Genomic DNA, 27,119 nt, shown 5'->3' on the forward strand with positions numbered 1-27,119 from the left:
ATTACTCTCCAAAGTGAAGGTGCCAGTTTCTAGATTCATCAGCAGATGATGAGAGCTGCTGTGCCACCATATCCTCTCCAGCACCTAGAACTGGCAGGCTTTTATTTTGGCCAATCTGGATGGTGTCAGTTTGCATTTCTCTAATTTCTAGGGTGGTTGAGCACCATATTGTGTGTTTTGTGAGTTGCCTGTTCATGGTCTTTGTACCACTTTTCTGTTGGGTTCTTTGTCTATTTCTTACTGTTTAATGAGGAGTTTTAAACATTCCTGAGATAGTGTTATTGGGCGTGGTACTATGGTTAATTCCATTTCAAAATGCGTGGTTTTCTTTGTCCTTGATATGAGCTCATTATTTTTCCTCATCTACTTATATTGCCTGTGTTTCAAAGAGTATTTTGTTTAAGTAAAATGGAGTGAAACAAGAAGTTCTCCTAAAGGTACCTAAGCAGGGTTCTGAGAGAAGGTGATTAAAGGGGTGTCTTTAAAGGGATTAAAGACAATGTATGTGAAAGACGGAGGGAAAAGATGGAGAGGGAGAGTTCCCGTCGTGGCCCAGTGGTTAATGAACCCAACTATCATCCATGAGGATAAGGGTTCGATCCCTGGCCTTGCTCAGTTGGTTAGGGATCCATCCTTGCTGTGAGCTGTGGTGTAGGTCACAGACGTAGCTCGGATCCTGCATTGCTGTGGCTGAGACATAGGCCAGTGGCTACAGCTCTGATTGGACCCCTAGCCTGGGAACCTCCATATGCCTCAAGTGCAGCCCTAAAAAAAACAAAAAGACAAAAAAAAAATGGGGAGGGGAGGTGAGAAACCTATGCATGAGAAAGAGGCGATGGATAAACAAGACTGCTACATGGTCCCAGGCATTAGTGTAGCAGGGGAGGAGAGGAGAGGCATGTATCCTTAGGATAGTGGTGCCGATGGGGAAGCACATTCTCTTACTAGAAAATGAATACAGACGTGGCCTCAACTACTTTGTTAATGCTTCTTGCTGTGGGTCCAGCAGCTTGGAGCTGCCCTGTTCACCCCTCTCTATTCTTTAGACATTTAGTGACTATTATGGGCCTGAGGCTGGGAATAGAGATGTAAAGTTTAAAAAGACAAATTAGATTCCCTCCAGTAATTTTCTGTCCAGAGGAAGAGTGTGGCCATTTCAGTAGAGTATCGTGATGGAGGCAGACATGGGATACCAGAAGTGTGGAGGTAGGGAGTCAGAGAAGACATCATAGAGCCGAGTCTGCCAGCCCAGTCAAGGAGGGCAGAGAGGGAAGGGCTCAGGTGCAGGCAGCGGCGTGTTCAGAGCTCGGAGGTGTGACAGAACATGGCAGGGGGTTAGAAACATATGCAATACCTGACAGGCCACATGAAGCTAAGTGAGAAGTTGGAGCTTTATACTAAAGATGAAGGGGAGCCATTAAAGAGTTTCTGGGAATGAAAGGCAAAAAAGTTGTAATACAAATCATTAAGGACAAATGCTTCAGCCTCCTTGACTCTTTCCAGAAGACTGTTGGTTAGTGAGGCTTAAAGTCTTTAGTCTCTAATTCACTAGAGTCTAGACCCTGGAACATGAGTTCTGTTGCATTATGTGCGGAAGGGCATAAAGGCATTGAGTTTGGGGGTAGGTGGTGTGGTTTCAAGAGTCGTGTGGGTTTCTGTTTGCAAATTGCAATTCTGCTTTTTTCCTCTTGAGCAGTTAAGACGATTTCTTTGTCAAAATTTATCCTTATTTCCAAGTAGCAGAGAACTAGACAAATTAATGAGGTCCAGTGGTTTCTGGTTCTTAAGAAAAATATCCTCAAAATGTTCCCCTTTGCTGATTAGAATGAGTCACTCCTCAAGGGTCTCTTTCTGCAAAGGCTTCCTAGTGCCCAGAAAGGGATGTTGGTGAGAAACTCCGGCATTAACATTCAGTGATATATAACCCTTTCATAACTGCTGGCTTCTAGAATAGTTTCACGACTTATATGGAAACGGTCATGATCACAAACAGTAGAAATTACAAGGAGCCTAGCATCCATGTAACTCCCTTACCGTGTACTCCTGGAGAGGAAAACAGTGGAAGCAAGAATAGAGTTGTGACTGAGATAACACCTTCCAGGTTTTTTCCTCTTGAGATTCCCTGAATGAGCTTTTCCCAGAAGAGTCTCTCATGCTGCTATTGGTAAATGAACTTGGATGTCTCTTCTGATTGATTAATATCAGGAAAATGACCAGACAGTGATATTGGCAAGAGAGGAACCCTGATATGCCCAGGAGCGGGAGTGAAAGACCAAGGCCCAGAATAGTTTCACTCTGCCCCACTTCCAGACAAAAGTGGAATTGCTCCTGATCGCCACTTTTATGGCAATAGCATTAGCCAGGATCCCTCCAGTTGGCCTGTTGATTACTTAGTCCCTCTCTAACCATGCCCTGAAGGATGGTCTGTCCTAGTGATAATTTATATGACTAAGAAATTGAAAACTCTTCTGCAACATGAACCTTATAGAACAATCCAGTGGATTTACTTCAAAAAAGTATCTTTCTTCAGGAGATGAAGCATAAGGAAGGAGTCTTGTAGAATCACAGAGGAAGGGAGCCTGTGGAGAAATGTGGTCCTTGCTTTCATTTATGGATGAGAGAACTGAGGCCTGTAGAGAAGGAACTTGCATAGAGTCACATTAACTAGTTAAGAGAGCCAGGACCTAAATCCCATTTATTGTGACAGCTGTTATTCTCGTTCTCCTTTAGTGTTAGTAAGTTGGTATTTGATATACTGTAATCAAGGTTGTGTCAGGGTGCTTGTCTTTTGGATTAAATAGACATAAGATCTAAAACAGACATTTGAATAGGTGGCATGAGCCAGGCCCTGTGCTGGAGATGTCATTGAAGATTCAGCAGTAGGTAAAGGGACCCTACCCTGGAGGAGCACCCAGTGGAGGAGAAAACCGAAAGATGACCCAACACATTGTAACTGGTGTGTTAGGAAAAGACCTGTGAACCAAGTAAGCATTGAGGAAGGAATGGGAAAAAAAGCTTTGGGGTCTGGGGTTCTGGCAGTCTCCACTCTAGTATCCTGTAGCCCATACCTCTGAGCCAGCAGAGCATCGTGGCCCATGATTAGTGGGTTGCCATAGGCAGGGTCTGTGGTGCTTCCTGAATCAACGTGTGAAGTGTTGTGTGGATGGTGTCTGTCCGATTTTCTCAGGGAGCCTTTCCCTGGAGGGGCTCTTGCATGGGGTGTCCCCACAGGCAGCTCTTTTATTTGTTTCTTCTTCACCTCTGGCCTCCTGACATAGTTGTTTTATGACATCATAGCAGCAGTATGAGCTGACGACAGCCCTTTGGAGGCACAGAGGGCTGGGCTTTTACATCAGTGGCCCTTGTGGACCAAGAAATGAGAAATAGAGTTGAGATAAAAATTATGTCTTTGGTGTATTGTGGGCTCTGCTTCATCTTTTGGGGAAATCTCTGCTTCATCTTTCAGGAAGTCTCCCACTTTCTCTTGACTCAGGGTTCCCAGAGGTGCTCTGGGTAGTTCTGATGATATTTCTTCGGAGGCTCTTGACTCAGGGTGCTGAGTTGCAAAAAGCTCAGAGTAGTTAGGATCCCAAGTTGAACTACATAAACAGGTAGATTTTCATAATCATACTCTACTTTTGACAGAGTCATACAAATTTCACAACCCCTTTTAAGGGGCTGTGTGTATGTATTATTTGTGGATGTTGTTATTGTGTATATATGTCAGTGCCCATATGTGTATGTATAAATACTTATCATTTGTGTATTATTTGTGCCTTAGACTTACCTACCGATGACAAACACTTTCACTTTTAGTTTTGGTAGCCTTTCAGCTTCCTGCCCAAGAAGTTCCAGATGTCTAGTTTTCATTAATCGGAAATCACATCTGCTCTGTTTCTCCTCCAAATGACATCTCATGCCTGCTTCCTGAAAGAGGCCTCAGACTGTAATTTCAGTTAGTCACATTCACACATGCAAGTGGCTTCACCTGGAAGTCCAAAGGTTGCTGTGGCAGGGGAAGATCAGACTCTGGGATCTGTTTGCTGGGTATTAATGTCACCATGGATTTTGCTCTCCTTTCAGATTGCAGTGCTTTTGTCCATAAAGGCTGTCGAGAAAGTCTCATCTCCTGTGCAAAGGTCAAAATGAAGGTAAGACATTTCTGGCTAAACCAATAAAATCCTCAGACCTGGGATAACTTGAGGTTGTAGTTTTTGTTTATTTTAATTATTTGGTGCCATTTGAGACCAAAATAACCAAAAATGACTTTTCTTTTCTTGATGAACACATATGGGAAGTTGCAGCTTTTGGAAGGTAAAATACTTTGAGAATTTCTCCACATTAATAATGTACACATTTCTCTGTGATGTTAATCTGTGTCACTGTTGAAGTGGCTTTCTTCTCAACCATGTCTGCACACCTGCTCTGTTATTAGGAGCCTGGCTTCCTCCTCGAGGACTGTGTGGGCAGCAGGTGGAAACTGGGGGGCTCTGGCGGGCTGGTGGTCTGGGGAGTGCCAAGGGTAAAGGAGCCTGTCAGGCACCACTTTACTCCGCAGGTTCCTGTGGATGGCTCTGATCACATGACAAGAGTGGGGAGTGTATGGTGTATGTGCTCTGAGTATGCAGGCCATGTGGTAACATGCACTGCTTGTCAAGAGGCCCTTAAAGAGTGTGGGAGTAGGGGCAGATGGACATTTAGATGGCCTCTGTGGTTTTCAGCATTGTAGTTACTCATAAATGTCATTTTGTTCCTTGTCAGAAGAGTAGTCTCCACCTGTGTCTGTATAGATGCTCAGCATACTGTGTGCTTCACCAGTAACCAAATACATTTCTCTAGTGCAGTGGTCTCAAACTTGAATGTGCATCAGAATCACCATGGACACTTGTTAGAAAATGACACTGGGCCCCACATCCAGAGGTTCAGATTCTGGGTAGGGGTGAAATTCCTAGATGATGCTGATGCTTCTCATGAAGCTGATGCTGATGATGCTTAGAGAAGTATTGAACTAGTGTAAAGATGACAGACTTCTATACCTGGACCTCATTCGGCCCATGGACATGGGTCTTGTTTGGCTCTTGGCATATTTTTTTTCTCGTTTGAATAGTATATTTATTGAAAAAGCAGACTTTACATCAATTTGGTTTTCTGATTTCTCCTGAAAATTCAAATGGAAGCTCTCACAGGCCTGATGTTTCCCCTTACCCAGCATTCCCAATTCCCACATTGTGGTTTATGGTGTGTTTTTGGTTTGTTTGTTTGTTTTAATGGCAACACCCAGGGCATATGGAAGTTCCCCTGCTAGGGGCTAATCAAACCCATGTCTCCTCAGCGATCTGAGCCACTGAAGTAGGATTCTTTTTTTTTTTTTTTTTTGGTCTTTTAGCCTTTTCTAGGGCCACTCCCTCGGCATATATGGAGGTTCCCAGGCTAGGGGTCTAATCGGAGCTGTAGCTGCCGGCCTGCACCACAGCAACACAGGATCCGAGCCGCGTCTACAACCTACACCACAGCTCACAGCAAGGCCAGGGATCAAACCTGCAACCTAATGGCTCCTAGTCAGATTCGTTAACCACTGAGCCATGATGGGAACTCCTGGAGTAGGATTCTTAACCTGCTGCGCCACAGTGGGAACTCTGCCCTTTTTTTTTTTTTCCATGGTGCTTATCACCTTCTCAGGGCTTATCTAACAGTATTTACTACATTTACTTTTTATGATCTGTACCTTCCCCCAACTAGAAACTTCCCAAGCCATGTGAAGTCAGGAATGTTTGATCCACTGACAGATCCTTAAGCACCTAGAACAGTCCTTAAATGTTGAAGAGAGGATGGCAAGTGGTAATCAGCTGTGGCTGAAGATGTACTGGTCCTAGATTGCCATTTCCTTCCTCCTCTAACTTGCCAGTATCATTCATTACCTGCCTGACCCCATAGGCATTTGAGTTTGTGATCTCTAATAAGGCAGTAGGTATTTGTGAATGTGCTATAGAGAAGGATCATGTAGCATATCCCAATAAGAGATTATATCCTAAAAGGGGGAGTTTCACTTTAAATTGAGCCTTTTTCACTAATGATTTGTCTCAGACTAATTGCTTCAACCTATAATTTCTCACACAAAGTGTCTCTGTTCCATGCTACAGCAAAAGTCTTAAAATTAGCACTTTACATGAAAATTATTTAACACTTTATAAGTGCAGTCATCAGAGAAACAGAAGCGAAAAAGGCACAGATGCTGCTCATAAGGAACCAGCATTCTGGTGGGAACAATGGACATGCAGACAGTGACCGTAAATAAAGAAAAACCTAGTTTAGGGGTGTGCAGAGGATCTGAGGGGGTGCCAGTCATTGTCTCCAATGAGGAGAAAAAAGACGCTGACGGTGGAGAGAGGTGTTACCTTGAAATAGAATGCCAGGCCTGTGAAGGTGAGACAGGAGGGACAGCATTTGCAGGTCAGAGTGCTTGGCAGGTTCGGAGGGAGCTGTGGCTGGGACTTAGGAGTCTGAGGACCTTTGGCAGGAACAAAGCAGGACAGTAGGAGCAACAGGCTTTCTTCCTACTCTAGCCTCTTAAAACGTGACAGAAGAGAAATTGTGAATGAAATCTTTTTCTTTCAGCAGCCCAAAGGGTGCCTTCAAGCACATGACACGTCATCACTACCCACAGTCATCATGAGAAACAAGTGTAAGTAGCTCAGCCCACTTCTATTAATTCCTTTTTGCCTCTGGTTCAAGACTTTAAACATACTTTTGTAGTATTCCCTTGTTATTCTTAAGATTTAAATACCTATTTTGGGATAAAGTAGGGAAGGCTGCAGATTCATTGACCAAAAAGCTTGACATCCCACCATCAGACTCTCTTGGAAAGTGCTAGAATAATGTGTGTCAGCTTAAAAGGCAGCTCCTTAGCCCTGTGTTGTTTAGGCAAGAGACCCCTGTGTGTGTCTATAACTTCCTCTTCCACGAGTGGACAATAAACTTGATTTTAGTGCCCTCGCAGTTGCATCAAATAAGACCTTGCTTATTTATTAAACTTCTTGATAAACTAAGTTGTATAAACAGTTCTTTTTTTTTTTTTTCCAAGGACTTCAAGTGGTACACAAAATTGAGTTGGTCACACTCTCCCATTCACATTTTCACCAGTCTGCACAAGGCTTCTCTGTGGTTTCACTTAATACTTTCCCCTTTTCACTCTCTGTTCCCTACCTCTTTCCTTTCCCCTCTTAGCACCCACTGCAGGATATGTAATGTAAATCTCTCCAATCTGCCATATCTTTAGACATTTATATACCTCCGAAAATATCTTACTGTTTTATGTGTTTAATTTAAATTAGATAATATGCTTATCCATTCTACTGGTCTTTTTTTTTTTTTTTTTTTCCCACCCCACTCAGTATGGTTTTGAGAACTTTACATTAAGATGTAAACTTTTGTTTCAGGAGTTCCTGTTGTGGCGCAGTGGTTAACGAATCTGACTAGGAACCATGAGGTTGCGGGTTCGGTCCCTGCCCTTGCTCAGTGGGGTTGACGATCCGGTATTGCCGTTAGCTGTGGTGTAGGTTGCAGACGTGGCTCGGATCCCATGTTGCTGTGGCTCTGGCGTAGGCCAGTGGCTACAGCTCCGATTTGACCCCAGCCTGGGAACCTCCATATGCCACGGGAGCGGCCCAAAGAAATGGCAAAAAGACAAAAAAAAAAAAACTTTTGTTTCAGATTGTTACATGATCTTCTTCCATAAAAATATACTACATTTTAACTATTAGTTCCCCCAAAGAGAGATATCTTGAGTTGTTTCCAACTACTACCATAAATAATGCAGCAATAATATCACCTTGATTAGCTCTATGGGAACCCCTGTGAGACTTAACCCCAAGGCAGTGCTTTTCAAAGAGTAGTTCCTGGATCAATTACAAGTGCCAATTCTTGGGCCCTACCCCGACCTACTGCATCAGAGATTCCAGAGGTGGAGCCTGGTGGGGTGAGCCTGACTGCTCTGAGAGCTTGCAGACGGCTCCAGAACAGCCATATCATCTGTGCTGCTGCCAGGAGGGTGTGGAAGTCTGGTTATTATCCACAGGTTAATGGCATGCAGGTTACTAGAAGAGTTTTTACCAGACTGTCACCCAATTAACCAGTGATCCAACCCATTCCGATACCTTTTACAAGTCTAATCTTCCTTAACCTTTTTTTTGTTCTGTGATGTCATCCCTTATTTCAGGAAGTTGTTTTCTTTCAAATCAGATAAAACAACATCTTTCCAAAAAAATACCTGTTATATTACCTCCGACCCCCACATGTATTCCTGTTCCTGTTTTACCCCACTGAGGCAGCATACTTGGTAAGAGTATAGATGGTGGATTCAACTTGTGTGGGTTGGAGTCCTAGCACCCCACTTAACAGCTGCTTAACCTGGGACATTTACGAAATCCCCTGTACCTCGTTTTCCTGTACCGTGAAAGGGTGGTGAAAGCATCAGCAGCTGATAGTGGAGCTGTGATGAGATCATGCCTGTGAAGCACTTAGGCCTCCTTTGCTGTTGGCACCATTACCATCACCATCACAGTTAAGGATACTGAGGTTCAGGGACAGTAGGCAGCTTCCCTGAGTGGAGTGGGGTGGTTTCAAACGAGGAAAAGCTGGTATTTTCACAGACACACACCCCGAGGCTGCCTTTTGGATACAAGTTGTTCTTTATAATTTTCAGGGCTCTGCATGACATGACTTTGTTCTGCTTCTCCTGCTGTTTCACTGATTCCTTATATTTATCCTCTACCTGCTTCCTCTTCCTTTCACACTAACACTACCTGAGGATTTCTGCCTTCCTTCATGCAGTTCTCATGAGAATGTCCTCTTTTCCACATCCTTACTGTTCTTCAGGAGCCAGTGTTTCTTCCTCCATCAGATTTGATCCGCTCACTGGCTTCCCTCGCGAGACACCGAGGGTGTGCTCCAGGCCCTTGACCGCTTGGGCACATTTTCTTCGCCACTTCTCTGTTGGGGCAGGACCCACACATCTAGTTCCTGTGTGCTTCCTGAGGGAAGGGTCTGGCCATGTTGTAATATAGCATGTTTCTGGTGTTTATTATATCACCTTCTTCCAAACAGGATTTTCAGTTGGAAATTGACGATTTTATTAATTAAGTCAGAAACATCCTGTAATACTGTGACGCTATAACAGCTGCCTTGTTCTTATTTCCTTCAGCTCCTGCTGCTCCTGGGGATGGGTGGATAATGCAGCTCATGTCCGGGGCAGAAGCTCAGTTGCCAAGGAAAAATAGTGTTACCCAGATGCCCGTGTGACTACTTTAGCATAAAATTAAGAGTTCCAGTTTCCTCTGTGGTCACATTCAAGAGAAATATGTAGTATGAGGACCAGTCGCTAAAGGAATGGGTCAAAATCTGTGTCCTCAAACATTGAGCAGTCAGATCATCTGGGGCGCTGGTAAAATGTGTAGACTCCCAGGCTTCGCCCCCCACAGGATGAGGAGGCCTGGGAATTTGCACAGTTAACAAGCCCAGCAGGGGTTCTTAGTAGCAACTGCCAGTACCACTGGCCTCACTTGTCTATCTCCCAGGTTCCTTTTATCCCTATATCTTTCAGTCTTCTTTCTCTTATCTTAAATTAGTTTAAATATATGATACTTTGACACAATTCTTTATCCTCAATGCCTAAGTTCCATCATACCCCTCAGGCAACCACTTTATGTTTATCTTGAAGTTTCCATATTAAAATCAAGCAAATACCAATGTGAATTATTAACTTTTTTAAAACATAAAAAAGACTGTTGTGTACTTTGTGTGAATTTTTTTTTTTCACTTAATGTATTATCCTGCAGATCTGTGTCAGTTCATGGAGAGTGTCTTCATTTTTGTTTTTAAAGCTTCATAGTATTCAGATGTAGCATGTACCATAATTCCTTTTTTTTTTTCCCCTTTTTTTCGCTATTTTTAGGGCCATACCCGCAGCATATGGAGGTTCCCAGGCTACAGGTGAAATCAGAGCTGTAGGTGCTGGCCTGCGCCACAGCCACAGCAATGCAGGATCTGAGCCTTGTCTGCAACCTACACCACAGCTCACGGCAACACCGGATCCTTAACCCGCTGAGCAAGGCCAGGGATCAAACCCGCAATCTCATGGGTCCTAGTTGGATTCATTTCCAGTACACCACAATGGGAGCTCATAATTTCTTAACTGACCGTCTTTTGATACTCAGTTTGTATCATTTCCAATCTTTTGCTTTTACCAAACTTTGCATTGAATAACTTTGGACATTTGTCATTTCAAACATAAACAACTTAAGCTTGGCAGAGTAAACATATCCTAAAATGGAATTGCTGGATCAAAAGGGATAGGCATTTAATGATTTCAGTAGCTTTTGCCAGATTGTCCTCGGGAGAGTTTTTGTACCCATTACACTCCCAGGGTACGTCTCTTGTAGAGCAGTTTGCTTCTCTTTGGCGTTTGTCTGGGGAGTTGGCACTGGTGGGCACGGATAGCTGAATCTTCACTTGATGTCCTCTCTTCCTTTACAGCCTCCCAGCCCAAGGAGCGCCCTCGGTCTGCCGTCCTTCTAGCCGACGAAACCACTTCGGCCCCTGTGTTTGCTAATAGACGGTCCCAGCAGAGTGTCTCGCTCTCCAAGAGTGTCTCCATACAGAACATTGCTGGGTATGTGGGGATGTAAAGATAGCACAGTTGACATCTAGGTGACAAGAGCATAGTGATTATACCATTTATGAAGAGATTTTTTTTTTAGAAAAAAAATGCATAACTTCATGAGGAGGTGCAGAGCTAAGCGATACAGATGCGTGGAACGAGGGTTCCATTTTCATGCACCATCATTACTGTTTTGTAACAAAGATCCCCTATAAACATCATTTTCAGGCCAGGTGTCCCCCACTTTTTTGTTCATAATCAGCCCTGCTTTTAAAGAAACTACATTCTAGAAGGATGCTTTTTAGATCAAAGCTAAAAGTGGGAATAGGATAAAAGATGATTTAATTCTGAATTTTTAGTTGGCAACCATTTATATCTTCAGATGTCTCATTTTTCTGTTGGTTGGATGAACCTGGACAGGAAGAGGGGCATAGTTTTGTTTTTTTTACTCTGTTTTCTGTCCTTAACTCTTAAGTCATGGGAATGACTGACGGGCTGGTATTACAGTTTCCAGTCACTCATTTGCACTGAGTTCCTTTTGTGGTCCCTATAGAAGTTGCCGTGACCCCTGACTATTCAGGCCTCGGCTGTCTGTGGTTAGCACAGGGCTGATTATGATGTTGTTGGCTGTTTGGGGTAAGATGCCTGCCTTCCCATCAAGCAAAGAAGTCATCTCAAATGTAGGACTCAAAACATCTCTTGCAGCTCTCTTAACCTAAGCTGGAGGAAAATTCCCATCTGAAGGATGCAAATCTGCTTTTGGCTGTATTTCCTAACCTCTGTGCTGGCTAATGTTCCTTCCTCCTTTAAAAACAAACAAACAAAAAAATTTCAGGTATTTTTATATTGTTTTTGTCTTTGTTTTGTAATTATCCAAAGGCCTTTTTTCAAAGTTATGTTATCAAAATTTGTTTATTATGACTTTTAAAAGTTGGCCTTAAATAAAATTTAGTTCTAAATGTTTCTGGCTTAGTTTTGTGTCATACCACAAACGTTTACTGGGTGCCTAATGTAAGGTCTTAAGATCCTCACTTAAGGCCACAAACTATGGCTCATCAGAATGTATTTGACAGTGTTTCTTTTTTTTTTTTTTTTTTGTCCCCAGAGTTGGCAATGATGAGAACATATCAAACACCTGGAAATTCCTGTCTCATTCAACAGACTCACTAAATAAAATCAGCAAGGTCAATGAGTCAACAGAGTCCCTTACTGATGAGGGTAAGAGGAAGTTATGGCCTGTATCACATGCCTCTGAGACACGGTACCTTTACCTAGAATGCAAGTGCTAATAGAATAATGAATGACTCCTGCCTCTTCCTTACTCGTGTAAAGATTCTCTAAATTGTCCATAAAGAAGTGCCTTATAAAGAGTTGGTAAACCAGCTGTTAGATAGCTCTCCACTGAAGAATGTATGTCGTTGATTTTAATGTGGTCAGACTCTGGTACAATTGCTTTTTCTTCACCTAGACTCTGGTACCCTTTGAGTTCTAGCTCTTGGCACAGTCGTAAGCCTGTTCAAACAAGTAAAGTCATCAGGACCCTTGCAGTTCCTACTTCACGATAGGAATCATGTCTTAATTGTGTTTGATTTATGTGCCATTTACGGTCCTTAACCAAAGTCTTGAATATAAAGTATGTCACGCCCAAACAGAAAATGGCATTCTTTTCTAATAGAATATTGGTTCATCCTTGTGTTAGTGCAGAGTGTTTGCATCTCATGAAATTATCACCCTGAGGAAAGTTCAGTATAGGTTTTTGAGAGGTCACAGATCCAAGATTCTGATGTTGATCTTTTGGTATTTTGAGGAGTAGGGACAGACATGAATGAAGGACAACTAATGGGAGACTTTGAGATTGAGGCCAAACAGCTGGAAGCAGAGTCCTGGAGTCAAATTGTGGACAGCAAGTTTCTGAAACAGCAAAAGAAAGATGTGGTCAAACGGCAAGAAGTGATTTATGGTGAGACTTCATTTGTTCTGCTAGTATGTGATTTGCATTATTTGCATTGTTTATCAGGTGATTTATTGGGCTGTGGAAAGTTGATTTTCCAGTATGTAGCCTAAGATTTTCTTTTAAAACTTTGAGGTATAAAGACTTGATATTTTTTCTTTAATTTTATTGAACATCTTATTTAACATGAGTTCTCATTTATGCAACAGTCCTAGAAAAAGATCTCTTGTGACAGTACAGTTTACTTCCTCAGCTACAGTAGAAACTAGACTAAACAAGTCATTTCTGAGAAATAAGAACACAGTAAATTATGAAAGGTCTTGAATCCAAGGAAGACCACTTTGGAAACTGGCATTTAAGAGTGATTGAGTCCAAAACGCCTGTCAGAAAGTAGTGTGAAGTCCCATGAAAAATAGAGAAGTCAAATGAAAACACTTTAGGGAGGAGACAGCTGTTGATCCAGTTTTAAAGTTTAAATTGGGTTCTAAGTAGCCTTAGGACAAAATTGGGTTCCCAGTAGCAACAGACACACTCTGAAGGAGCATCCTCAAGGAAGAAAGCGTTCTGGACTGTAAGCTTTGTCCCTCCTCCAGAGCTGCTGCAGACGGAGTTCCACCACCTCCGCACACTCAAGATCATGAGCGACGTGTACAGCCGGGGCATGATGGCCGACCTGCTCTTCGAGCAGCAGATGGTGGAGAAGCTGTTCCCCTGTTTGGATGAGCTGATCAGTATCCACAGCCAGTTCTTCCAGAGACTCCTGGAGCGGAAAAAGGACTCTCTGGTGGATAAAAGTGAAAAGAACTTTCTCATCAAGAGGATTGGGGATGTGCTTGTGCACCAGGTGAGCAGTAGGTGGGATCTCGGGTACTTCTCTCACGCACTGGGGGGCCCCATAACTGCGCATTCACATCCCAGCTCTGCTGCTTAGGATCTCTGTAAGCTGAGGCAAGTTCTTCAGTCTCGCTAATCCTCAGTTCCCTTTACTTTATTTAGAACAGTAGATTGTCTCTTTTAATGCTATTTTAAAAGTTAAAAGATGATGTATATATACAGCACCCAGCATACAGGCTAGATACCCAGTATAAGTCCATTTTTCTTCCTCAGAGGCTGTACCAACATCAGAGATACTATATAGTTTAAGAAATCAAAATAGTCCCAACTTCTCCCTATTGCATCAAATCAAATGGAACTCATTTATCTAAAAGCCACCTGAGGAGTTCCCATTATGGTTCAACAGGTTAAGTACCCAACTGGTATCCATGAGGATGCAGGTTTGATCCCTGCCCTCGCTGGGTCAGTTACGGACTTGGTGTTGCTTCAAGCTGTGGCGTAGGTCACAGATGTGTCTCGGCAGCTGCAGGTCCAATTTGACCCCTAGCCCGGGAATTTCTGTATGCTGCAGGTGCAACCCTAAAAAGAAAAATAGAATAAAAAATAAAAATTACCTGCGCCATAAAAATTGACTAAGAAATTGTCTATAAAATAATTCATAAAATGTCTTTTGCCAGCATTTTCATCAAGGTGTGATATGGTTTCCATCCCATATCAAAAGCAATTTGGCTAAAAATTATTGTGATACTTTCAAGATGTATATGTCATAGACAATTTCTAATGTTTCTTATTAAAACATTCTTTTTGAAAAAATAACATTGCTAGTGTAACCTTAGCAGACAGAGGGTCATAACATCCATCTGACTAGCTCTTTTTCACCAGCAAATCTCTGCCTCACTGCAGAAGCAAGAATGACTTATTTGCTGACATTTGCCTGTGAATTGAAAATGTTGTCCTTTCTTCATAACCTCCTCACTTCATTAATTCATTGGTACACTCACTCATTCATTTTTCACATATTTACTGGGCGTTTACTCAATACCATGTGGAACCACAAAGGTCAATATAGTTTAGGCCTCTGCCACGTAGAACTCTTGTTCTAGGAGTAAAAATAGCCATGCTACAAAGTAAATGCAGATGCAGTGTGGTGCAAGCTTTCACACTAATGGTCAGGGCCTCATAGAGGGAGCAGTCAACTCTGCCAGTGAGGACCTTTCCTCCCAGACTCTCCCCCTCCTGTCCTTTTCCACATCTCTCCCTCTGCCTCTGCCCCCACCCTGCCTTCAGACCTGCAGGGTGCCCCCTCTGACCTTGTAGCTCCTTGTGTTTGTGCACATCCTCTAGTCAGATCTTTGATGGTGGGATTCATGTCTTAGCCCCATGCTGTCCATTTGTTGGCTGTGAGTGACAGCACTGGAATCACCCTGTTAGGGCACTTGCTTTGTGATGGGAGCAGATCAGCCTCTCTGTTGGTAAAGGGGAAAAGGAAAGGCTGCCTTGAACATTGTTTCAGACTTGGGGTAAGGATCAGTCAGCGTTGCCTCCAGAGATTATTGGCACGGTGGAAATCGAGGCTTATTTACTGTGTGTCAGATGGACCACATACAGAAGCTCAGCATTTATCCTAAAGCGAACGTAGTTTCAGATGAACTGCTGAGACTGCACACATTTGGGAATGGTTTAAGGGCCGTGCAGAATTATTCAGCGGCTAGCCTGAGGTAAGTTGGATAAATAGATCTCTAAGTATACTGACAGCTATTTCTGATGTCTTCCTAACTTACCATGGTGAAATTTTTAAAACTGATGTGTCATGAAAGACTTCTAGTGGGTCTCCTTGTTTTCTTACTATATTTATAACAAATGGAAGTTAGAACATCCTTTCATTTCTTATGTACACAGTATTTAGATATTTCTGTGTTTATTAGTTTTTAAATATATATGATGGCCTTATTGAAATGTAATCTGTATACATGGTTTTATGTGGATATACATGTTTATGTCTAGGAGTGGAATTGCTGGGTCGTATGATAACTCCAAATTGAGCTTTTTGAAGAACTGCCAGACTGTGTTTCAGAGTGTCTGCACCATTTTAATCTTTTGGGGGAATTATGAGGAAGCTCTCTAGAGATTTACAAATAGACTGGAAACCTCGTACAGGATGGTAGTAGGAATTATAATGCTGAGTTGCGGCATAACCTCTGTTCTCTCTCCTCTGCAGTTTTCAGGAGAGAATGCAGAACGCTTAAAGAAGACATACGGCAAGTTTTGTGGGCAGCACAACCAGTCTGTAAACTACTTCAAAGATCTTTATACCAAGGATAAGCGTTTTCAGGCCTTCGTGAAGGTATTGATTTGAATCATGAGAATCCCCGTCGTTGTCCAGGGCATTGTGTCCCTGTGAGCTTTAGAGCCTCCTTCCCCACATGCTTCCTTCCTGACAGTTGGTTTACTCCCTTGCAGAAGAAGATGAGCAGTTCCGTCGTACGGAGGCTTGGCATCCCAGAGTGCATATTGCTTGTGACCCAGCGGATCACCAAATACCCAGTTTTGTTCCAAAGAATATTGGAGTGTACCAAAGGTGAGGGTTGTTGTGTTGTTGTTGTTGTTGTTGTTGTTGTTGTTGTTGTTGTTGTTGTTTTAAGGGCTGCACCTGCAGCATATGGCAGTTACCAGGCTAGGGGGTTCAGCTGAAGCTGAAGCTGCTGGCCTACGCCATACCCACAGCAACTCTAGATCTAAGCCACATCCGCGACCTACACTATAGCTCACAGCAATGCTGGATCTTTAACCTACACTGAGCGAGGCCAGAAATCAAACCCCATCCTCATGGATACCAGTTGGTTTTGTTTCTACTGAGCCACAACAGGAACTCCGTGAGTGGCTCTTTTGACTCAGTCTTACTTGCCAATGGACTGTTTTCCTGTGTGTCCAACAGCTCTAAGGACCCCATAGACAAACTCTTTCATGTCTAAGAGGTCTAAAAGAGATTGTTGTACCTTAAAAACCATTTTCTTGAATGAAAATGTGAAATGTTATGTCACCAGACTTGGGGTAAATGATAGCAAGAAGGGAAGGAACCACTTAGTGATTCCATCAAGAACTCAGTGACCTGAACAGCTCATCACTTAGCTCTAGACTAGGAGATGCTTCCCACCTGCAGGTGATGGAATCACTGCGGTTTCTTTCGTGTCTGATCCTGCTCCTAGGCAGTTACATCAAGGATTAGCTAAATAACAGCATAAATGAAAAACTGCTTGCTCCTTCTCTCCCTCCCTAAAAGTGTTGGGTTCCTTCCACTTGAGAATATAGCATACAGTTGCATGTTATCTATATATCATTGAATTGTCTGTTTAGAATTAAAGTATGACGGAGCAGGGGGTAGGCACGTGACCTTTGCTGTGTTGACTTTGCTCTGCCAGGGGGCCCACAAAGGGAAGACTTGCTTCTTGTGGAGCAAGAAGGTAGGCTTTCCCCTCCTCCTACCCTTGTCTGGAAGGACCCATTCAAAACAGAATTGTTCTTTCCTTCTCAGACAGTGAAGCAGAGCAGGAAGATCTGGCTCAGTCCCTGGGCCTGGTGAAGGATGTGATTGGAGCTGTGAACAGCAAAGTGGCAAGTTATGAAAAGAAAGTCCGTCTCAATGAGATTTATACGAAGACAGATAGCAAGTCGATCATGAGGATGAAGAGTGGTCAGATGTTTGCCAAGGAGGATCTGAAGCGGAAGAAGCTTGTGCGGGATGGGGGCGTGTTTCTGAAGAGTGCGGCAGGAAGGTTGAAAGGTGAGGCTCACTTTTGTCTGGGGCTAAAAGCACGTGCCAGAGGGGAGCAGGCAGAATCCAAGTGCGTTTGTTTAGTAATTCACCACCAGATTGTTCCTAGGGACCCATGTCCACACATCACACAGAAGCAAGTCATTTAATTGTTCCTAATCTTGTATCAAAAAGGACAGGTTTGAGAAGGCTCACAACACTGTACAAAATGCAGTAAGATAATGAGGAAGCGATGTAGGCCTAGGAGAGGTGGGTGACGCCGTTGGGCTTGGGATGTGGCAAAACAGTTGCCAAGAGGGAAACACCGTCAGTTGCACAGTTCATAGACTCTGAGATTAAAAATACATCACTCATTCCAAAGAGATGTCAGATGAATTTTCAGTTCCTGAGACCTTAGAGAAACGTAAGTTTAACTCAACAGCAACTAGATTTATTATTAAACCTTGTTACTCATATCCTTAATCTTTCTCTAAGCAAAAGAGAGCACAAAAGATACTCTTGTCCGTTTGATTTTGGTTTTTACTTTTTAAGTGATCAGCTCCTTCACGTTAAGGAAATTAGGTTTATTAACTCATCTGTACATCTGGGTTTGCTTTAATAATTGTTTTTATCAAACCTATATTTTCTGGTGCTGTCTGGTAACTCTAACCTCACCAGTAGCCTTGGGTATACCCAGCCCCCCTCCCTGGCCTTAGTGAGCTGAGTACACAAAGAAGCCCGGTGCTGTCAGCCCACTGGCATACAGCTCAGGTGAGTGAAACGTGTGCTTTTCTCATCTCCGAAGTCTAAGTGATGCTGTAGGTCGCTACTGTCAGAACTCCCAAGAGTCCTTAGCTAGCGTTTCACCATGCTTAGGCCAACTATAAAGAAGTCCCAGGCGATCAGCTGGTCTCAGAGGTGAATGAAGCAGGACACCCTGCATTCTGAGATTGGGATCAGAATGAAGACGTGTAAAGAGGTTCTTGTTCCGCAGTATGATGGGACTGGAAGAGAGGCGTGGACTGGGGACTGGGAGAGGGTTGAGAGGTCCTTGTGAGAGCCTCGCTCAGCCCCAGCGAGGGTGGGAGGTGAACATGAGTTCAGTCTCAAAGGATGAAGAGGGAGCCAGACAGGTGGGAGGAGTAAGTGGAAGTGCAGAGATGAAGGGTCTGGCATGTGGAGGAGGGCGGGTGGTCAGGGTCTGGGACAAGCAGCAGAGTGAGACCGGGAGGGACAGGAAATAAGGCTGCAGCATCACCTGGGGGCCAGGTTGGAGCGGGTGTGTACTCTGGACTGCTGGGCTGACAGTGATCCTGGTGATGGGAGTGGGCGAAGAATGGGTTCAGAATCGAGGCTTTTAAGTAGGAAAAGGGTGGATTAGAGTGCATATAATTGAGCTGCCGGGGGCGGTGTAGCTACAGCGAGAGTGAAGAGGGCAGTCACTGTTACAGGGGCGCTAGGAAGGGCTTATCCAGGCAGGGCCATTTCAGAGAGAAGAAATACCCCTTCTTGCCACCAACCAGCCATGTGTGTCACTGCTGCGTGGTGCACTGGAACCGAACGGTCCTTGAGGACCCTGCCTTCACTGCCACTTCAGGACCAGCTTTGAGGCAGCCTGGCAGTTGAGAAGCACCTCCTCTCTCTTCTCTCCTGTAAGGATGGGTTTCCTAGAGCTGCTGCTGCCTGGAGCCAGCACTGTGTTCTTTCCTTTATACAGCATTTTATTGATTCATTCCCAAAATAAAAAGTAATAGATCCCAGCTGTTGGAATAAAGTTGTGGTCAAAGCAATGGTAGAACGATACATTTTCTGGCCTGAAATGTCTCCAGTGGAGATAGGAATTGGTGTTTAGTCATTTTCACCCAAGTGAACTCGTGCCAAGAACAGCCAGTACTATGTTGGGTAACCTTTGAAAGGGATGGGATTGTTTTTCTCTGATCTACTGACACTGATCATATAAACTTCAAGATCTAATAAAGTTGAAACTTGTGTTTTAGAACCTTTTTTTTTTTTTGGCAGACACCTGAACTATTTAAAAGTAAACTTTTAAAAAATTGTCAAAACTAATGATAGTACATGGAAAATTACTCTAGTCCAGGCTGAAAAACTAGACCTCCCTAGGAATGAGACATTTTTGCTTCCTTTTTCTTCATAGCTTCACAACGAATTACACAGAGAGGGGACCCCAGTTTTGGCAAAAGTGGTAGAAAAGGCCAGGAGGGGCCTGACCACCCCGAAGGGAACTGCATATAAGTCAGCCCGTTCTTTCTCTCCAGGGAGTCAAAATAGGCTCCCCTCTCCAGAATGAGGGTGGTACAGAGGAGCCGGCCTGTTAGATCTCAGTAGATGGCCCACCCCTAGGAACAGCACAGTTTGCCCTCAAGGAGGTAGTGGAAAGTGCCACTTCATACTCCTGAAGAATTAGAGCAAGAGTTTGTGACATTCTTTTGATTCCTGGGCCCAACTAGAGATGTTCATCTGGCTTTTGTTCTGTTTTAACTGAGATGCAGAGAGGTTGAGGTTGTCTGTGGTGTGCTGGAACTGGGGCTCAGAGAGGCTCTCACAAGGACTTTTGCTGCCAGTGGCCATTGTCCAGCCATCCCGTCCTCCCGGGGGTATGGAGGAAGTCTGCCTTTCATTGAACCGAGATATTCTTCTACCTCACCTTCTGGCAGCCTCCCTGTCTGCTGTCCCACGCCTTTCCCAGTACTATGATCAGAAGTGGAGAGTTAGTGACCTGAGCATTTTGTAGCATATGTTGTCATTAACATCTGTTGGAGTCCTGCTTCCCAACTTTTAAAAGTATTTTGTTCTAAAAACCTTGCTCATGGGATATATCGTTCCAGCACAGAGTGCTTTTAAGCCTTCCTACAACAAAGCTTTGGTGATAAATCCCATTTTAAAATGCTTCTGAAAGTCTAAAGACCAGATCCGGGAGGAGTGATCTCCACCCCATGTGCCCGTGGGTGTGCTGCTGAGTTAGTCTCTAATAAAGCCTGAAGGCTCTTGCTGGTTCTGCTCACCGGTCTCTCCTCTCCACTCTGCAGAGGTTCAAGCGGTCCTGCTTACTGACATTTTAGTTTTCCTTCAAGAAAAAGACCAGAAATACATCTTTGCGTCACTGGTAAGTGGAATTGTTCTTCTACTGTTTGTAGTTAACAGTGCTCAGTTTGCAGTTAATACAGGGAGGGTGAGTCGTGAGTGTAATGCAGTATTACTGCTCTCCCACCCCTCAGACTTAACTGGCCCAGGACAGAGTCCTCCAAGTTATTTCTTACATGCTCTTGCAGTTTTCTGTCCACCTCCCCCCACCCCCGAGTCTCCCAATTATTTTTCTTTTTCCTCATAATCCTTTTGAGGGCCTTTGGTATTTGATCTAAAAAGAAATCTGTCACTAGAGTATTGCTCATAAATTGTTTTTCAAATTGTGCCAATTTAAAACATTTCCAACCAGATTCTGTGATGAACCTGAAAGGGCTCATCATGTAGAAAACATGATTCGAACCTTTATAGCCTTAAATTTTCATTTCCTTTTTGGAAATCTTTTTTCTGTTTGATAAAGTAAGTGAAGTAATGAGTTACTTCTTTTTCTCCCAAATCTGCCATTGTTTGTTAAGCCATATGCATTTAAAGGGCAGCTAGTCTTACCTTAGTTGGAAGCTGTCATAAGAGTTAGACTATTGTATTCATGTCTTATGTCCGCCCTCTCCCCTTTTTCCAGGACCAGAAATCAACAGTGATCTCTTTGAAGAAACTGATTGTAAGAGAAGTGGCACATGAGGAGAAAGGTTTGTTTCTGATCAGTATGGGGATGAAAGATCCAGAGATGGTGGAAGTCCATGCCAGCTCCAAAGAGGAGCGGAACAGCTGGATTCAGATCATCCAGGACACAATCAACACCCTGTGAGTCAGACCCCAAGCCCATCCTTGCTTCCTGATGCCCCTGTGATTTCATAATGGCCTGGGCAGCCGTCAGGACCATTGACATCTTAAGAGTCTTCTGTTTTGTTGTGGTTGTATTAGGAACAGAGATGAAGATGAAGGAATTCCTAGTGAGAATGAGGAAGAAAAGAAAATGTTGGACACCAAAGCCCGGGAGTTAAAAGGTAAAGCCGGTGGAGTGGTCTGAGGCCCTGCCTGTGGGCAGGTCAGCCACACAGAGCCCCGGTTGCGTCTCGGTCCCAGAGCCATCCCAGCAGGAGGGGAGCACCCAAATCTGAACTGATACAGGTCCTGGTGAAGAGCAGCCATAAGAATGGATCTGGGAGTTCCCGTCATGGCGCAGCAGAAACAAATCCAACTAGGAGTCATGAGGTTGCAGGTTTGATCCCTGACCTCACTCAGTGGGTTAAGGATCCAGCATTGCTGTGAGCTGTGGTGTAGGTCTCAGAGGCGGCTCGGATCCTGCGTTGCTGTGACATAGGCCGGCAGCTGTAGCTCCGATTTGATCCCTAGTCTGGGAACTTCAATATGCTGTGGGTGTTGCCCTAAAAAGAAAAAAAAAAAGAATGTATCTGATGCTCAATGGAGGGGATGTTGATTCTCTTGTGTCAATATCAGCGTCCCTGGACCCTGGTGACAGTCTTTGTACTTTGTCACAGAAGAATTTTCCAGAATGCATGGTCACATCTAAGATTAAAACAGGAAGGGGAGAAAGTCCTTGGGGGAAAGAATTTTCCAGCTAATATGTGTATCAGTCACCCATCACTGTGCCATGCATCCCAAATGTATTGGAAGTGGTTTGGGGAGAAGTGTGCTTGTGGGTTATGTTTGACCACTGTCTGTTGAGGCCCTACTGTTTCTTATAGTCTTGTAAGCATCCTGGAAGACCTGTATGCTAACCCCCCACTGTGCTGGGGGGAAAGCTGAGGCCTACAAGGGCCAAGCAGCCCAGCAGAGCCCGGCCTCTGAGCCTGGTGCTCATCCCTCTTTGCTGTCGCTAAATGAATGTTCTGAAGTCAACACATACTATGCTTTGGGTAGAAATGAGGCCCAGAGTCAAATAAATGTAAGTACCCAGGCAGTTCAGTTAGTCCTTCAAGCAGGGTGAGGTGATAACATTCTGCCTCAGAAAGGAGGAAGAATAAAGATGGACAGATTCAAACTGAGCCAGCATCATGTCAAATTTCTTGGCCTGTGATTAGGATGACAGAGATCGAAACTTCCCTCTTTTCACGTGTGTGAAGCACCTGGCCAGGCGTAGTGCTAGGTGCTAGGGATGCAAGGATTCCTAGAACTAAGTCCCTACCACTCGGAAGCCCACACTCTGGCAGAGGAAGCATACATAAAAGACAGGCCACCAAGTGGTTTAATAGACCATAGGCACATAGAAAGTGTGTGGGACCCGTGAATCCTGCCTGTCCTAAGTCTCGCAGAGAAGCTGACACAGGAGCTACATCTGAAAAAAATAAGCTCACCAGATGAAGAGTTAGGTGAAAAGTGGAAAGGAACTTGACATGTCTACCAGGGAGTGCCATGTCCAGAGAGATGGGGCTGAGTGATGAGAGATTAAGCCAGGAATGCACCACATCTTGAAAGGCAAATAGAGAATGATAGCAATTTTTAGCAAAATTTAAACTTAAAATTTTTTAAATTGGTATTGAAGCCAATTAAGAGAATTGCTTGGGGGATGGGGTTGGAGGAGCCCACTGGGAGTGGAAAACCCAGTCAGGAGACTCTTGGGATACGTTTGGTGAGAAAAGGTTGGTGTGGCGTGGATGTAAGTAAGACACAAGGAACTGCTGGGGGCGGTGGGACAGGGGAGAGGAAATCTGTCCCAGGTTTCCAGCTTGGTTAATGGGGGTGAAGCAGTTGACTTGAGAAGAGGTCACAGGTTTCAAGGAGGAGGTGGGGTGGCAAGAATGGAGGACAGAGGTTTCTGACCTGTAGAGAACGAGGTGTCTGGGGAGAGATAGCCCTTGACGGTGGGACACTGTGGTCTGGTGCTCAAAAAGTGAATAGGATTTGCTATGCTTCTTGTGAGTTATCAGCACATAGGAAGTAATTGAAGTCATGGGAGTGGATAAGATCCCCCAAAGGAAAGTCTGTAAGGTATAGAAGGCAGCCTAGGATGGGCTACGGGGGAAACCCAGATACTCATTCGGGGACAGATGGCAGGTATGTGAAGTGCCGGAGAAGGAGTGGTAGGAAAAGACTCAGCAGTGTTCTCCAAGCGAGGCGGGAAACAGTTTTAAAAGGAGGGAGGAGTCATCCCATGCTGCAAAAAATGAAAGACTTCATTGGATTCAGTATTGAAGGATAATCTTAGGACGAGCATATGCATAGTGATGGGCAAAAGCCAGAGAAGAGTGTGGGTTAAGATGTAAAAAAGGAGACAGGAGAGTGGAACAGAATGCAGACTTGTTACATCAGAAATTCTGGTGTTTTCCTAGAAAGACCCAGAATAATTTTTCAGGTAGAAATTACAGCTGAAAAACTTGATAACTGCCTTCATGATGAAGGGGTGTGGAGGGGGTGTGTGTGTCTGTGTTCTTTGTTGTCCCATGCATTACCACAAGGTGGCACTCGTGTCTTAGTCATCGCTTCATACTGACCAGGCAGCTCACCAGACCACTTGTCCCTCCACTTGCAGAGCAACTTCAACAAAAGGACCAACAGATCCTGCTTTTACTGGAAGAGAAGGAGATGATTTTCCGGGACATGACTGAGTGCAGCACTCCTTTGCCAGAGGATTGCTCCCCAACACACAGCTCTAGAATCCTCTTTCGTTCCAACACAGAAGAGTCTCTCAAGGGAGGACCGTTAATGAAAAGTGCAATAAATGAGGGTAATTTACATTCAGCATCACCCACTCTTTTTCTTTTCCCACGTTGGTTTACATACTAATATCTACCAGTATTTTCTTTTGCAAAATGAAACACAAATACAGAAAACAATCCAAAATATATTTTTCTTTAGTAAATGATTATCAGGTGAGCATCCTTGTATCTACTACCCAGGTCAAGAAATAAAATGTGGCCTGAAGTTCTCTTGTGGTGCAGCAGGTTAAGGATCCAGTACTGTCACTGCAATGGCTCAGGTTGCTGCTGTGGCTTGAGTTCTGACCCTGGCTTGGGAACTTCCACATGCCATGGGCACCACCAAAAAAAAAAAAGAATGTGGCAGACCGCTAAAGCCCTTCCACATGTCCTATCTCCCTCAGAGCTCTCTCCCTGCCTCCAAAAAGGAGAAGGTATTAAGACTTTTTACAATAATCACTTCAGGTTTCTTTGTGGTTTTCTGGCCAAGTGCCTACTCACAGACACCATGGTTTAGTCACACTCATATGTTTTTGATAATCCTTTTAAGATTCTTCATTTACACTCCTACCTACCCCCCAATCCCTTTATCCTTGGGCTTTTTAACCTATAAGTTTCTCTTTTTGGATTTTATTTATGCAGTAATTCTGTTTTTCTGTCTTATGTTTCTTTCAGATTCACAGCTGGGTTGCGAGGCTCAATTGCTCAGACCCAATACCTTTGGCAAACTGTGTTCTCACAGTGTTGTGCTCTTTCATCTGGAGACACAAAGTGTCTCCTTTTCTTTCTTTTCTTTCTTTTTCTTTTTCTTTGTGTGTGTGTGTGTGTGTGTAATGAGCAAGATAAAGGGATAGATGCTTGGGTTTACCAGTTTTCAACATAGTTGATTTATGGTCATTCTCTGAAAGTGACCAGAACTTTTTAAATATTATTATAGTCTCATGAATTTAAACACATGTGACTGACTTCAAGTCATTGCATTTCTTGTCCTTATTAAAAGTTCCAAAGCTCTTTGTGTGGCTCCTGAGTCCTTTTTTGGATGCGACCCCAGTAGTCTTTGAGAGCATCTTTGCTATTTGGTATATTAAGATGTTCCAGGCCTCTCTTGTTTTCTGGCCATATCTGGAATTAGCCATTTCTCTAAGAAGTTCTGGTCTCTCTTAGTGGAAAGTGATGTTTTGAGACCACAGTCTAGGTACTACGGATGGTTATTGCTGCTGGGGTTTTCGTTGTTACTATGTTGAGCCTTTTCAGTGGACCACTTGGGAGGAAGTGTATGTGGGGGGGGGGGTAGTGTATTCAAACTGATACATGTTTAGTTCAAATTGTGGACTATAGCATTTTTACATAACTTCCATATTACGTCCATATCTCCTTTCTTCCACATTGTGAATCCTCGTCCTCAAGCATATATCATAGAAATAGAATATCCTGTATTTACTGGCTTTGTCCTATCTTAACACACACATCAGAAGAACAGTGCTAATACTGTTATCACTGTGTAGGACTTTTATATGCTATCCCCATCCTTCTCCGCCCTTTTTTTTTCTTTACCGTTATACTGTGTCTACACTGTTAACTTTTAGCTCTGACCTATAATCCTCACTCTGCAAGAACCACCACCAGCTTTTATGTGAGTGTCTCCCTCCAGTCATTTTGGATGTCTGAGGCATATTCTTTAGTAGGTGTCTCAGGAAAAGCTCGTGAGGATAATATACCCTAAGTCCTTGCGTATTGGCAATAATTTTGTACCCTTTATGCTTGAAAGTCTATTCTGAATATAAACCTTGGTTGTGACGTTTTCTTCCTTTGGATATCTTTATTCTCAGATACATCATTTTTTTTTCTGGCATAAAGAAAGCATTGCCAGCAGAGTCTGATCATCATAATTTGATTTTCTTCATAGAAGTCACATGCTCTTTGCCTAGATGCCCAAAGGATTTTTTTCCCCTAAATCCAAGTAGTTTGTCTAGAATATGCCTTGGTTTTGGATATTCTGGGTTGATGTTCTCAGGTTCAGAGTGTTCTATTTTGATATGTCATTTCAGATTTTTCAGATTTCAGAAAAGTCTTCTTAAATTACAATTTTTTAGAATTTTTCTTCTTCCCTGGCTTTGATTTTCTTCACGAACTCCCACTATTCATGTGTTGGATCATCTTTGGCTGTCTTTAGTACTTGCTGCTTTCCCATAATACTTTTTATATCTTCATCTTTTTAATGTTTAAATAGTCTTTCTTTCACCTATTTTCTTAGGTCATTTTCTTTTGGGTTTATTTGCTCTCATATTCTAGTTTAGTTTTCATTTCTAAAGGAATATATTTTTTCCTTTGGTTTCCACTGAGTTTTGCTGCCTCCTTTCTGTGTTTTCTGATTCTGACTTAGGTTCTTTCATGTCTATGTCATTTTCTCATGTTATTAGCGCACTTTTTTTACAGACATGTCCTTCTGATGTGCTTTGATCATGTGTAGGGAAGTTGTGCCTCTTGATCTTTCTCTTGCTCCCTCTTTTCTTAACTTTGTGTAGGATTTGACTTTGCTGTTTCTCTGTTGCCGATTTTTGTGTGAAATAAATTTCTCCAGTTATTAGGCTCACATGAGGTTTTTTCACTTCACTAGACTCTTCTATTGTTTTCAATGTTTCTAGAAAATGCAATGACTCATCTTAGGAGATTCCCTACCTCTGTTTCCTCCCTTATTCCATCTGGACCTTTTTTTTCCTTCATCTCTGTTGTTTCTCTCCTGCTCAGTTTTTATTCTAGTTTCAGCACTCTCTCCTTTCTGTGGGACATTGCTGCTCTAGAAAAGACTTTGAGAATTCAGATGCTTAGACTGTTCTATCTATGGGAGGGGTGACAACCTTGGCAGTTTTAGCTGTTGGTCTCAAATTGGCTCACCTAACTTCCTAGGGAATTCCGTTTAGCTGCTTTGGATCTGATTCTAGGAGCCAGGAGCTTTCCAATAAATTACTCTGCCTTCCCTGTACCGTTTCCAGTTTCCTAGGTCTCATATATATATTTTTTTTTTTTTTTTTTTCACTTGACTGATCTCTGCATTTCCAGTAGATCCAACTAAAACGCATATCCTGAGCTGACAGCTTTGTCTGAATGAAGGAAATCCCGTAGCCACTTTGGAATATTCTGATCATGTTCCCTGTACATATAATGTATTAC

At 43.3% G+C, this 27,119-nt stretch overlaps 1 protein-coding gene across 13 annotated transcripts in view; it reads left to right on the forward strand.

Annotated features, from left to right (window-relative positions):
- AKAP13 (A-kinase anchoring protein 13) overlaps window positions 1–27,119 on the forward strand; it is a 326,734-nt gene that overhangs the window by 287,207 nt on the left and 12,408 nt on the right. For 10 of the 13 annotated variants that reach the window (XM_047797871.1, XM_047797877.1, XM_047797879.1 and 7 more), the window contains 13 exons: window positions 4,084–4,151; window positions 6,616–6,682; window positions 10,531–10,666; window positions 11,760–11,872; window positions 12,462–12,614; window positions 13,199–13,449; window positions 15,658–15,783; window positions 15,900–16,017; window positions 16,972–17,220; window positions 20,238–20,314; window positions 20,912–21,093; window positions 21,214–21,296; window positions 23,783–23,977. In XM_047797871.1, coding sequence (XP_047653827.1) covers window positions 4,084–4,151; window positions 6,616–6,682; window positions 10,531–10,666; window positions 11,760–11,872; window positions 12,462–12,614; window positions 13,199–13,449; window positions 15,658–15,783; window positions 15,900–16,017; window positions 16,972–17,220; window positions 20,238–20,314; window positions 20,912–21,093; window positions 21,214–21,296; window positions 23,783–23,977 — 1,818 coding nt within the window. The remainder of the gene's footprint in view (window positions 1–4,083; window positions 4,152–6,615; window positions 6,683–10,530; window positions 10,667–11,759; window positions 11,873–12,461; window positions 12,615–13,198; window positions 13,450–15,657; window positions 15,784–15,899; window positions 16,018–16,971; window positions 17,221–20,237; window positions 20,315–20,911; window positions 21,094–21,213; window positions 21,297–23,782; window positions 23,978–27,119) is intronic. The other 3 variants (XM_047797878.1, XM_047797881.1, XM_047797876.1) reach the window with 2 other exon arrangements.

The sequence above is a fragment of the Phacochoerus africanus genome, chromosome 9 (genome assembly GCF_016906955.1).
Source record: "Phacochoerus africanus isolate WHEZ1 chromosome 9, ROS_Pafr_v1, whole genome shotgun sequence".
Lineage (NCBI taxonomy): Eukaryota > Metazoa > Chordata > Mammalia > Artiodactyla > Suidae > Phacochoerus > Phacochoerus africanus.